This window comes from Opisthocomus hoazin, chromosome 5, assembly GCF_030867145.1.
Source record: "Opisthocomus hoazin isolate bOpiHoa1 chromosome 5, bOpiHoa1.hap1, whole genome shotgun sequence".
Classification (NCBI taxonomy): domain Eukaryota; kingdom Metazoa; phylum Chordata; class Aves; order Opisthocomiformes; family Opisthocomidae; genus Opisthocomus; species Opisthocomus hoazin.
In genome coordinates, this window is record NC_134418.1 from 53,623,618 (window position 1) to 53,637,873 (window position 14,256).

General features: G+C 42.3%; 1 protein-coding gene across 13 annotated transcripts in view; it reads right to left on the reverse strand.

The window, feature by feature from the left end:
* Positions 1-14,256, reverse strand: part of EPHA5 (EPH receptor A5) — a 209,888-nt gene that overhangs the window by 56,268 nt on the left and 139,364 nt on the right. For all 13 annotated transcript variants that reach the window (XM_075421269.1, XM_075421270.1, XM_075421273.1 and 10 more), the window contains one exon: positions 1,002-1,126. In XM_075421269.1, coding sequence (XP_075277384.1) covers positions 1,002-1,126 — 125 coding nt within the window. The remainder of the gene's footprint in view (positions 1-1,001; positions 1,127-14,256) is intronic.

A 14,256-nucleotide genomic window follows, 5' to 3' on the forward strand; every position in this document is an offset into this window, starting at 1 on the left:
TCATGCAGAAGATTTCTGAAATTCTTTCTCCTGTTTGCATGGGCTGATTGAGCAGGTCCCTCCCATGGTCAGAGAAAGAAAAGGAGTCAGGACCCAGTCCTGGTCCATGTTGAGAGGTTTCACCTGGGTCACAGACACAACTAATGGAAGATCTTCCTTAAAATAGACACTCAACCCCTCAAAAAAGTGAACTGTGACTCAATTGCATTATTTGCCTCTTGTTTTCATGTAGAAAGCCCAGCTGTTTCAGAAGAAAAAAACGACACCTTACAATCCCAGCTAAGGCAAGAAACTGCTATTCAGTCAACTCTTGCAAACTTGATTTCTGTAAATCTAAGATTTCCAAATATCCAAGGCTGCATTGCTCAAAAGATGCTATTTAGACAAAGTGCGTTTGTTACTGTTTTCATTTAAACAGCATTAATTTTGCAGGAACAGAACTAGACATCATTTGTAATGAAGACTAGTAGAGTTGTTTAAGTTTTAGTAAATTTTGCAGGAAGAGAGAGTGTTTTCCATTAGACTGAGAGCAAGAGATGGAAAACCCAGGCAAGCTTTTAAGTCAGGTTGCTCCTCTTCACATCAGAGCAGATACAATCTCTCCATAAAACCCTTCTCCTCTCCTTACACCGTGGATGCAAAATCAAGTGAGAAATTGAAATACCAAAGGCAAGGGATAGCCTGATGTTTCCAGGAGGAGATAAATGCTCAGCCCCTAACCCCTCCTATTTTTAACAAATGAGCAGGCTCTATCTTAATGTGATAAGGCCGGAGAGGAATCTGACACGCAGATTTAATGTATTTGTTCAAGAGAAGTGGCACACTAATGGAAAACAACACCCTCATTTCAAGTCTTCCTAATCATTTACTGCAAAATCAATCTGACATTGATTTATGCACAAAATCACTCCATTCCCTTCCATGACTCAAATAATTATAACTAAAAGAAGAGGACAGTAAAGAGAAGGTACTTGGGATTCTCAGCAATCAGTTCGCCACACCTTTTCAAAATATTTGATTTCGTATTCCAAGATGATGCCGTTGGGTCGATCTGGCTCCTGCCAGGAAAGGGAGATGCTATTTTTAGTTATCTTCCCTTTTTTCACACTACTGACTGGAGAAGGTGCTGCAAGACAGGAGAAAAACAGAACAGACAAAACCCACAGTTAGTAAGATGGCCTGCCCTTGCTGAAGTCAAACTCATCATCGCATCCTTAAACGCAAGGCGATCCTTAGCTACTGCAGATCAGCGGGGTCTGTTTTCACCTTGGTGGTATTTGCCTATTTTTAACAGCTGGACTCACACAGGTTTTCAGCAGCTGAGGATCTGAGCAGCATCAGCTATCCGAGCAAAGTAACCACATCAACTATCAGCAGCAGCTTACACATCAACCTTGTCTTTTGAAGCACTTTTCAAACACATCAACCCCGCACCTTGCCTTTAAAAATGTGTCAGGGGGTTACGTTATCAGAATTACATATTGATTACATATTGCTTGCTTTCAGCTGCTTTGAAGGTATGTATTTTTCAGAAGACCTTAGTTTATGTGGGTCCTTAACTATTTATTTTTTGGCTTGTACAGTAGTTGAAGCCTATGCATCTTTCAGCCCCCTCCTTCCAGAAGCAAGGAACAGGGTAGCAAGGCCATTACAACCTTTGTAATACAATTGCTCTCCATAAATATCGCTGGGGTGTTACAGCTCACATAGTGATGCTAATTCCTTGCAAATGGCAACTGTAAATGATTTTAATAGCAATCACGATTTGGAAGTTCACGGCATGCTTGGGGAAGCCACAGCATGAAAGCAACTATACCGGTTCTGCTTATTATTTTAAGACGCAGCGCTGAAAGGTTATCTGCCCTTTGCAGCACACATGTGCATCAGAAATAGGCTTGATCCTTTGTTTTCAGTCCGGTATCTGCAGAGACTTTTCAAGTTGTGGCTGTTACCACCCCTGCCAGCTCCCAGGCGAATGTTGCTACGGGCAATGCAACCCTCACACCCCAGGTATTTCATGCCAGAGATTAGGAAACAACACTGAGTGAAAAGAAAAGGGGACAGGAGAAATTCATGGTCTCTAATTTACAGGGCCAAGAGCAGCTTCTCAGAGGAAAAAACAGCCCATGCCTGGCCGAGGGCGTTCAACCCACCCTCTGGACAGGCCAGCTTTTGGCAACGATTACAGGGAGAGGGAGACCCACGGCGAAGACCTCTGTGGCCATATGGGGAACTGAGTGCAAAGAGCAGTAGCGATGATCACATTTTATCTTCCAAAATGTATTTGGAACTATAAAAAAAAAAAAGACTTCTCCTATATGCAGGACTAGCTATTATCATAGTACTAAAAAACCCCAACCCACTAAGTAAAATAAAGACAACAAACAAATTAATTTTGCCAGGTCTGATCTTCAACCAAAATGCGTAAGAGAAAAGCTCCAGACAATTATCCCTGGACTGAAGGCTAGCAGCGAGCATTCTCTTTTAAAGCAAGCTCCCACATCTCAGTCTCTTTTCAGCCCCGGTTTTTCTCACTCTTGTTTATTAATCTCTCCCCCACTTGGCTCTTGGAGGATCCTGAAATGTGTTGGCCATTTCCATATTGATTTCTGCTGGAGAGCTGGCAGCAAGCTGCACAGACAACACTCACTTGCTAGCTGTGCATCCACCACTGTGCTCACAACTGCTCCACTGAGCCAAGTAAAAGCCACCTTGATTTGAATGATGATGATGTCATTTATATAGGCACCACACAGTGATCACCACAATTTTTCATCCGCAAAAGTCACCTTACCCTTGGCTGATGTCCTCCACAAGTTTTTGGGCTATGTGAAGGCGAATAACAACCTAGACTCAAGCTGCTAATCTGGAATTTCCACTAATTAAGCCAGGTGCCTAAATGTGTGTTGTGCATGCATATGCGCAGCAAGTTGAGTTGTGCATATGAGAGATACGGTCCGTTCACATGCGTATGGTAAGATGTGTTAGCCCAGAGAAGCTGCAGAAAGTAGTGAACTCCATTAAAATAGGATGAACTTCCCTTCTAATGCAAAGGGAGCTATCTGGTTTTCAGAGGCATCAGAAAACAAGTCTCACTGTAGGGTGGTGGTAACAAACAACAGGCGATTCTGCAGCCCTAGTTAAATAGACTATACTGAACACTTCTCATCATGAGACACTGGGATGCTATATCTAGGGGATGGAGACACAAAAGTACCCAGCAGAAACGATTCGCGCCCTTCTGGGGCTGTTCTCCAATGCCCCCAAATCCCTGCAACATCTATCCCAGGCTTGCAGAGCTAGCAGCAGAGGTCTGGCAGGATGGAGAAAGCCAGAGCTGAGCATTAAACCTTTCTGAACTCCTATTAGCAAAAGCAAACTCGAGAAGCACAGTGAGGGGAGACCTCAGCCCTCCCTGATATCAAACACCACTCAGGAAGGCAAAACCCACGTAATTCTCAATGTCAAGATCGCCTGACCAAATAATGGACTTTTCATCCACTTTAGTGAGGTTTCCTGAAGTGTTTCGAGGACCGAGGCTCACAAGTGCTCCACAAACAAGAGAACGATGCAAGTGCTCCTGAACTCTGCTGCAAAATCTTTACCTGGGAGTTTCAGGGGCGTTTAGCTCTCCTTCACATGCATCAGCACACTACAACACAAAATGCACCACCCGCCATCCAAAAGTGCCCATTAAAGTCCCTACTTCCCTAAACCAGAACATCTTATTTAAGAAGCGGTGTGTGAAAAGCTTGGCTAGTTAACAGCTTCATGGACTTAAATCTCTCGCCATGCAAGTCTCTAACATGTTCAATCCTGGCTCTGCAGAATGCTCTGCTCTACCGGGAAAAGGAGGGAAGATAAGAATACGAGTAACTCAATTCTCAAAGTAAATTAGAAAAGGAGTAACTATATCCCTTTTGAATCTCCTTCAAAAGAAGCGTTAAAGTGTAACCATGAGATAAAGGCCAATTAAGTAAATTCAATAAATCCCAGTGGTGCTGGGATGATATGGCAACTACTCTGCATCCTCAATGCACGAAGATTACAATGCTCTGAACTGAAGGAAGGAAGGTATAAGTATTTTGGAGTTTTCGTTGTCAAACAAAATGCAATCCAATCCAGGCAAGCAGACAAAGTCTGCAATCATTCCATCTTAAAAGCCTGCAACTGGATACTGTGCTATACAATCTCAGGAAAATAAAAGGATTACTTGAGACTTGCTTTTCAAAGGTCACTGCTTCTGCAAGGGCAGCATCCTCTTAACAGAAAGAAGCCAAGTCACAGAGCACTTCCATTTGGAGTACAACATGTAAAAAAATAAATTCACATGAGTGTCAAGATATATAAAGCCATAATGACTGATGTTTCTTATGTAAGCAGGCAGAAGTCTTGTTCAAATCCCTGCCTTGACACTACAAAGGGTGGATGGACATTGTGAATTGTTCACATGGTACTTTACAAGTAATCTGCACATATGCATTAATTTCTCAGCAAGACACTCAAAATCAAAGAGGGTTATTACATCATTTATGTCTATGTTTGCCATCGATGAAAACAGCCATGCGTGTGATGAAAGCAAACAGAAGATGTAACAAGGTGTGAAATCGCTAACGTACATTTTTGCTTTTCTGAGACCAGAATTAATCATGAAGCAAATAAAAGCACAGAAAACTGATTCTACCTTTTTTTTGTTGTTTCTAACATTTCTTCAGAAGAATAAGGGGACATACCAAATAAATAAATTAAAGTTTCTGCAGAAGATGCATCATTAGTCACATCTGAATAACTATAGGAGATGATTTCATGAGGAACAGACCTTTTAGGACATTCTTCCTCCACAACCTTCGATAATGACATTAGCACTGAATTAGCCATCTAGGCAGCCAACCCAGTATTTACAACATACTATGCTGTGTCCCACTAACGTCTAACATGCAATGACGCTTAGTGGAATAAAATGTTAATTGTATTTTAAAAGAAACTAATGTTATCAGGTGAATGACCACTGCACCAAGATAGAACAAATAATCCAGTTTCTACATCTCATGGTCTACCTAATGCTCTCTCCAGCCCAATTACTTTTGCCTTGGTATTTTTCATTTTGGCAGAAATAACAGCTAATGGCTCCCCATCTCACCCTTAGCCCCACAATCAGTGAAGTTTTCCACTTCTGATAAAAAAATCCCCGAACCAACCAACCAAAACATCAGCTCCCTTCATCCTCAGTGCAAACACCAAGCCACCAGTCCAGGACCTTCAATCCAGCTTTAACTTCTGCCGAGACATATCCTCACTTGGAGCAACCCGGAGTAGCCCAGAAACAGATGCTGATTTACACAGGCAAAGGGGCTGGCATCCCTTCTTCCTTTGGCTCCCCATCTATCTGAGCTTCAGGTCCCTTTCCAAAGACAACTAAGGCATCAAAGAGGAAGATCCTGCTGCTACCAACTCTGTCCTGGCTGCTGTTACAGACATCTACGACATAGGTAGATGTAGACATCACTTTTTTTTTACATCTGTGCTATAGGTTTTCATGTGTTTTTCATGCGTTTGCAATTTCGTTTACAGTGATTACATTCCTGTATGTGCCAATATTTGGGATCTAACACTTTAGACCTCGCAATACACCTTGGGGTTCCTCCCTCCATGTGATGCCACGTTTCTTCTGCAGTCTGAATTTATGCCAGAAGATTTAAAAGTTAAATTCATGCTTGTGATTAAATCAATACCTTCACTTGTCATCATATAACCAAATAGTTATGCTATCATTAATGCACTTATAAAGCCAGGTTTTACTGAAGAAAATGAAAACTATCAGAAGAGTAACCATAAGACAAGTAATTCTGGTTCCACTTCAAAAGCCTGGTATACTGCAATTTTTCAATCAGTTTCTAATTAATGACATTATTGAATTTTTTTTCTCAGACCTTTGGTGACTTCAGAGCTTGGAGCAAGACCTGCATTATTCACGAAGTCACACTAAAGACATGTGAAATTGCAGGCAGCTTCAAGCAGTAGTTTAATTTTAAACAAGATACATACATTAGTTAAAACAGAAACACTGATTTGAGAAAGAAAAAAAAAAAGACTTCACTGTTTTATCTCATTGCATTTCTGTATAGTAAGGATATATTTTAGAAAAGCTCAACACCCAACGGCTCCCCTAGGGTACTTTTATTGTGGATTATTATACCTGGGTCAGAACTTAAGCATTTTAAGTCATAACTTGACTTTTGTGCTGCAATTTTTAATATCCCAGTGCACCCCATTTTCCCTTATAACAGGTTTCAAAACTCTTTGTCCCTTGAGGACAAGTAGTTGCGAACCATGCATGGCTAGTTAGGCAAACAGGTTGGAGCCCAGTTTGCAGGTGCTTGTAAGTGCTTCTGAAAACTGAGTACAGGGAATTAAAGGTCCTTGGACTACATAGCATTAAATGCCATTTCAGTTCTACCTGAGATCTTACAGGGGATTTCAATGATGCACAAGCCCTAAATAGTGCAAGGGGGTAAATTTTAGCCCCAGGATTAAATCCAAACACCTTGCCAGATACGAGCCAAATCCTAAAACTTGGTTCATATATGGAGAGATCATCTTTCAAATGATATTTCAAGGAATCTCTTAGTAGATGGGGACTTCACACTGGTCCTTTTCACACATGAAGTATCAAAACGAGAACACAATGTTCAAATTTCCTTGGCAATGCATATATAGTATTTTTTCATATCTTCTGCCTCCCAGGATGAACACCTGAGGTAAATAACAGGTCTTAGACCAATTTACAGTCTCTGCTAGCAACTTCCATTTTGAATGCCTCGGAAATCTGAGATGCCTTGATGTGTGCCTTGAAATGAAAGAGGTTACACAGAGAGAAACCCAATTCAAGTACTCGGTGGCCCTGACAGAAAGCAGGGCCCCATTTTTGTAACACGAGTCCATAGCTAACCAAAGCAACCAGATTTATCTCATATAAAAAGGGTGGTTCCCACCCCAGTCCCTTAAAGATTAAACGCAGCTCTTTGAGCTCAACAGCAGGATGTGATTTGAAGCCCAAGCTGGTCACAGAACCAAGGTGCTCTCAGACCTTGCTGCCTCCCAGCTGGACACAGGGTTGAGTTTGTGCAAGGTGAAAGCCAAATTGCTGCCTAATTCTCTCAGAGAGCCTGTTCTTCCTTTGACAAAGCTTTCCTCAGATAATTTCTCTCCAGACTTCTAAATCTTGGACCTAAGATACCAGAAAAGTATCTTTGCTAAAGGCAAAAAGAGCAGGATGGATGCTGTGGTGTTGTGGGCACTATTAACCCGATGCTTTTAATTGCCAGCAGCCCCACTACAGAGAAGTGCTCTCTACCAAAGAGAAAAGAACCTTCAATTCATACTCACATTAGAGAGATAACAGAAGTAATCTGCATGTAATTTGCATTAGCACAGGGTAATGGTTAATCTCTTACTTTTGATCTGTGTAACAGCTCAGAAGATATGCCTGGTTGAGACTGGGACTGCAATGCACCAGTGTGGTCTGAGGCTTCAAGGTGTACTGTGCTCCAGTACCCTGTTCTTGCTGTAATTCCACTGCACTAGCACAACTTGCGGGAAGGAGGGGTGCATGCACGCTAAATTCACCTAATTCAAGGCTGCCTTTTCTCTGAGTATCTCTTGGAGGAGGTTGCAAGAAGAGAAACTGCAAAGAGAAAAATGAAGGGAAGCCAAGTATGTTCTGCTTAACAGCAACTAGCTAACATCAAATAATCCACCCATAAGGACCTATTCTTCTTGCTGCAAATGTTTTGATGGACACTCCATGATATTTAGCTACTCCTACAAAACAGTATTAAAAGAACAGATAGCGAGAGAGCAGTATTATTGCATGTACAAAATCACTACTCAAATCCTCACTATGGTAACTTGTGTTAGAAAAATGTATCTGTAAAATATACCTTGTTATTAAGACTGATTACTGATTATTGATGCACAACTTATGAAAACAATAAAATGTATAGCTTTAAAGAAATTGTATGCAGTCTTTTCTTCTTCATCAAAATATGGTGTTAATTGTAAGAAAGCAGGGCTCAACACATATTCCTCAAAGGACAGCCTCGATGCAGCCAGCGCAAGCTTTGCCATTCACAAAATATTTTGCCTTAGCAAAGTATCACTAAGGCTCACTGAAGTGCCTACCCTTGTGGAGGCAACCCAGGCAGGCATAGCAGCATCTCACCTCCAGCACTCCTTGCTGTATGCCCTGTTGCTGACTGCACAAATGTTTAAAAAAATCACTGCTTTCGCCACAAAAAAAGCAAATAACTTTGAAAAAATTTAGCACAATGAAGCTATGCCATGACACAGCTACCATATGTTGTAATGGTGACAGGATTACTAGTAGAGCCTAAAGACATCACAGGATCTGGCCCTTATAGACTCTACAGTCAAGACTACTTTGTCATTCCTCATGTGTGCACCACCCCCTACACAGCAAAGCCAGAATATTTAATGGAATCCATCATATATCACTGCCATCTCCAAACACCACATAATCTTGGGCAAGACTCTTAAAAGCACATTATTTGAAAAAATAAATTGGATTCTTGCCATTTGCCTCCTGTTTACAGAGTTGTACAGATACGCTTTCGGCTCCTAGCCATCACAGATCCGAGATGTGTACTCTTAAAGAGTGGAAGCTGCCTGCAGACTCACACAACTTGCAGGCACGGGGCTTTAGGAAAATATGACAAGTTATCACAAGAGAAAATTGCAGGTGATAGGAATATTCCCCCCCCCCTCCCGGTAATCTTCAAAGCTATAAATGAGAATAATGGCATTAGAGGTAGTTAATTTCTAGATGGTGTGAGCTACCTAGCACAATCACCATTGGAAATGCCCACTGTTGTGATGCAGAGAAATGAGAAATGTCCTGGCACTTCAGTTGTAGAGAAATCCTCCATATTCTGTTATTTTCATTTCTTTTGTGATTTCCGAGAAGACTTCTCATAGACAGCTGTAGAATACTGAGCACACCCATCTCAGGGGAGAAGAAGCATTATGCTTGTTTGCTCAACAAACACATTCATTGCCTTATCAGGAACATCGGTGTATGAGAATTTTAAGGACTGCCTATATAAAAAAGGCTACAAAGGGCACTATGCCCTGTAACATCAGTTGAGGTAATTTTTTTGCCCTTGAAACCTGAACACTTGCAAACACTCACCTGTATTTTGCAGGGACTCCAAAGCCAGAGTCACAGACACCATGGTGCAAAATCCCCTTCATAAAGCTACAGACTATTTGGAAAAAAAAAAAAATTTAAAAATTGGGCCAGTAAGACAGGCCACGGACATAATTCACTGTTTGGGAAACTTCTTTCCAATTGCCAGGCCTAGCATACATTCATTTGTACTTACAGCAACACCAGCCCTGAGTCCTGCGCAGACAGTTCCCATTGGGCTGTAATTTATCCTGATCCTGGGAAGGGAGAAGGAGACATCAGGGCATCACGGTTTGCCTGGGCTCAGGGAAAAGGGCTCTCTGCGGTCCCTAGCAGGTGTGTGCACCCGAGGCCGAGGCATACCCGAGACAAATGGCTGCAGGAGCAGGTAAGAAAGGCGTGAAGGAATATCTTCGCATAGAGCACTGATCCACAGGGAATTGCAATTACTGGCTTTGTTTTTTCTAGGGCCTCTGGAAATCAAGATACTAAGTTTTCCCCAAAGCTGGGGAACAGTTTGTGCTTAAGACCAGAGCCAGATGCCTTCAAGCCACAGAAGAGCTGTAATTTCCCTATATTCCATTAGTGGTTTTGTTGTGAAGCCTAAGAGTAAATACTATTGACTCACAAGACTCTTCTTATAAATTCACTCCTAGCAAGGTGATAAGGCCTCCAGCTCTGATCCATCAAAGCACTTTGGGAAAACGCTGAACTTTAAGCGCACAAGTACTACCACTGCTGTCAGCACTTTGCTGGATCGTAGCCACAGGGCTCAGCATTTTGCAGTAGACTCCTCATTATTGAGTGCATTTATCAGGTTAGCTTCCAGCACACTTACCAGCGCCTCTCCTATCATTAGTAACTTAATATCTTATTTGCATTTAAACAAAAGCTTCCTTCTAAAAACCACACATCATCAAAAAGAAAACAAAACCATAGCTACTGAATAAAACGCATAAAACATGCATGTTCCTGCTCCCTAGCATAACTCACCTTCTTAATTCCTAAATTGGCTCCATTCTTCGTAGAAGACTTGCTGCATCCTTCTTCCAGCTGCTATCAAACTCTAAACCCCGTAAATTCATGGAACATTTTTAAACTGTGTGGGAAATTTCCTTCTCTGCCAAGCCTGACACTTCGTATAATACACCAATCAGTCTTGCTGATGAATTCTAATATTAAAGCCAAATTACTAAACACTCCAGTGAAATCAGAGGTGGCCAAATAAATTCCTTATGCTTCCACTTGAAGAACAGCTCCTGGAGAGATGCAGCAGGTCAGAGGGAAGAACGGGCAAAGTCCTTAACTCCTGCAGCAGCCAGTTTTGGCTTTCCTACGGTACTTGGTCCCTCCTACCACCACTGCTCTTCTCTCATGTCTCATTCATCAATGGGAGAAAAGCACAAGGGCACGTGAGATGGCCACAACTTTGCAGAACCACAGTCCAGACCTTTTCTATAAGCAAGTTCCTCAATAAAGACCAGAAGAACAGAAATAAAGTTCTTTAAGAAAATTTATATATATCAAACAGGTTGTATTAAAACAAAAACCTAGAACAGTAAAACCTCAAAGTGACTAGAGATGAAATGGAAAGGTTTATATACGGATGATTATATATACCTGTGATGCATAAACCCACTCCCACCTTGTCCTTGGTTTCAGACTAACAGTGGCTTTTCTGGATCAGGGCCAATGCTGCCCAGGCTACCACTGTTTTTAAGGGAAGTGGCAGACAAATACAGAGAAAATCTAACAGACTTCATCCCTGCTGCCAACCCAGACACGCTGCCTAGTTTTTTGGCACTTAAGTGTGACCATGGGTACCATTTGCCCTAAATTCTCAGGTTCCAAGAATTGAAATGAAGCTAACTAGCAAATTTCGGCGCAGATCAGTGCACAACAGGAGCTTGCGAAAACATTTCTTGATACTACCAAGGGAAAACTGGATACCTTCAGCTTCCTAAGGGGTAACCTTTGCTGTGTGAAACATGGGAGCGTGCAATGCCCCTTTAGAAGGAAGAAGAGCTACAGCTTCAACCCAGGAGGCAGAGAAGTGATTTATCAGGACCCTGGGGATAAAGGGAAAGTGCTCGAGGGAGCTGGCAGCTCCATACTGTGCCCCATTTTGAATCTTAGAAAAAACACAGTGCATTTTGAGGGAATCCAAAAGGGAATCATGAGAACAAGCACAAGTTAAGACATCTACAAAAAGATACTGAAAGAAGCAGAGCTGTTCAGTCCCAAGGAAAAAGAGACTGGAAGAGAATATGAGTCTCCAAAACAGTAAAAGGTTGCTGTCTCTGGAGTGAGACAAGCACAGAATTAAATTTAGGAACAGCTTTCTAAGGACAAAAATCATGAAGCACCAGGAAAAATCACTCAGCGAACCTGTGGCAGCTGTGTCTTTGCAGATTCTAAAGCAGGTTAGATGAGCACATTCTGAGATTCTTCCAGACACATGGCTCTACAAAGGCAGCTGGGCATCATGAGGTGAGGGATAAAAATAAAAAGGATCTTGAAAGGTAGAGATCTGGGAGACATACATTTTGTGCCATGTACCAGCCTGCACATTTGTGTCAGGAGACGTTAAGTAAAAATCTAAATTGTTGAAAGCGGTGAGTCACACAAAAGGATGTCATTGGGACAAAATCATCAGACCAGAGGAAATAATACTTTGCTTTCCGGCTCTGCCAGAGACTCGTAGCATGACCATGGGCAAGTCACTTCATCTTCCCCTGCTGTTATCTGTGCAATGAAGATAATTCCTTCATCTGTTTCGACTTGAGGGGCAGGAACTAATTATTCAGATGCTGCCAGCACAATCTTTGCTTTGGCCTGCAGGCACTGCTGTAAGGCAAATAAAGAAAAGAAGGAATACCTGCAAGCATTACTCCTGGCAGCCGGCTTCTTCTATTTAAATCACAAGCAACTTGGCGACACCACGCTGAGCTCAAACATGGAACAAAAACCCTACATGAGCGACAAAAAGGAAAATTACGGGGAAATTTGTGGTAAAGCCTTATTTTCATAATTTAATAACTCTTTCCAACTTCTGTTTCCAAGCAGAAGCACTAGTTGTATGCTTAAAGACAAGCGCTGTGTAAAATTGCTTTGCTGAGGCGCAACTGCAGAGATCACAACCGAGCAACACAAAGCCCAGGATGAACATAGTGTTTTGAATGGGATAAATGCAGCTGCATATGAAAGCATGGCTCTTGACTCTCCTGCTGAGACATTACCTTCCTGCAGGAAGCAAATACAGACGCTTTTCTGAAAAAAAACGGCAGACTTTTCCAGTCCGGTTGGTTTCTGAAGGCGTTGAAAAGGATTTAGAGACAAATACAAGAATACTCCAGAACACTTCTGACATGAAAACCCAATTTACAGACTGTACAGGGACTCTCTAGTCCAATTTTTCCCCTCTACTGCTGACAGGGTATGCCCTAAGCGCTTGCCGACTCAGCTGGGTCACCACAACCGCTGGAGGCGGGGGCAATGCTACGGGAACAGGATAACAGCCCGAGCATCCAAGGGTGGGGTTGCTGTCCAGAAGCTAAATGGTCCTAGCAGAGATTTCAGATGTTTTAAACTGTAGCTGTACATGCGATGTATAAATGGACATGGCTTTAGCTTCTTGTTCAGCATCAGAACTGTGGTCAAACAGGTTTCTGTCCGCAACATGCTGCTTGATGCAATGTACACTAGTTGGTGTTTGGTCCTCCTGCAACACTATTTTTCACTGCTTTGTGGGTATGACTGATTAAACTTAGGCAAGATACACCCACACAGGACAGCAGAGTGGGAATTTTCTGCCTTTTTGCTTTGCATTTCTGATAGTGTCACTCTGAAGCTTACAGGAATCAGGCAACCTACTGCTTCCAAGTAAGCATTTGTGAAGCTGCACTCTCAAATGTATCTTGAGGCTTTGGTGGCGTCATCTCATCCAGCATTCCCAAGACCTCAATACAGAAAGATGGAGGTGAGACAAGTCTCACTGTATCCAGATTCCTCTTTTGGTTCATGACCACTATAATAGGGCTACAGATCTGTTTCTGGCAAGTTCTTCTTATACTGATCACTCACCTCCTCTCAGCTTTGTAACAGCTAGAAGAAAAAAGGGGATTTCAACATGATCAGGCACTGGGTGTTCCTCCTACACAGGAGTTTCTTGGCTCTCTTCTTCAACTTGGACTAGGGGATGTCTTGGATAGACCTAAGCAAGTGCCCTACTCCTTCCAACTCTCCCACCTTCATCTTTATTCAGTGTATGGACTAGACCATCAAAAAGTTTTGTGAGAAAATAGAATACGTATATGCATGTCTTCATACATGCAATACATAAAACATTTATGCAATACATAATACACTGTTTGATATTACCCCACACATTTATGACTTATCACAGAATCATAGAATCATTAAGGTTGGAAAAGACTTCTAAGATCATCAAGTCCAACTGTCAACCCATCACCACCATGCCTGCTAAACCATGTCATGAAGTGCCATATCTACACGTTTTTTGAACACCTCTGGGGATGGTGACTCCACCACTTTCCTGGGCATCCAGTTCCAATGCATCACAACTCTTTCAGTAAAGAAATGTTTCCTAATATCTGATCTAAACCTTCCCTGATGCAACTTGAGGCCACTTGCCCTTGCCCAACCTTCATGCTGCAAGTGCTCACCTCATCCAGTGGGTGGCTGAAATTGCTCCCTGAAGATGGCTGAAAGGAGTCCAAACAAGGCAGGTGACAGGATGGAGAGGCTACTAGAGCTTACCGCACAAATACCAAATGCTCATAGGCACTTGCCTGCATCCTTCACAGGTCTGTGATGATGTTAGCTCCCACCTGCTCTTGGAAAAAAAGCAGTTTACAGCACCACTAAGGGCTACCCACCCGGTACAGGTGGAAGTTCATTAAGGTTTTCCTTCAGACGATGACTTGAGTCATCCACAGGGCTGTTATCTCAAGATCAGACATATATGACAGTTTGTCTGCATGCAGCCAGGGCTCACGCTGTTTAGACGAAAAGCCAGAAATTGAACCCAC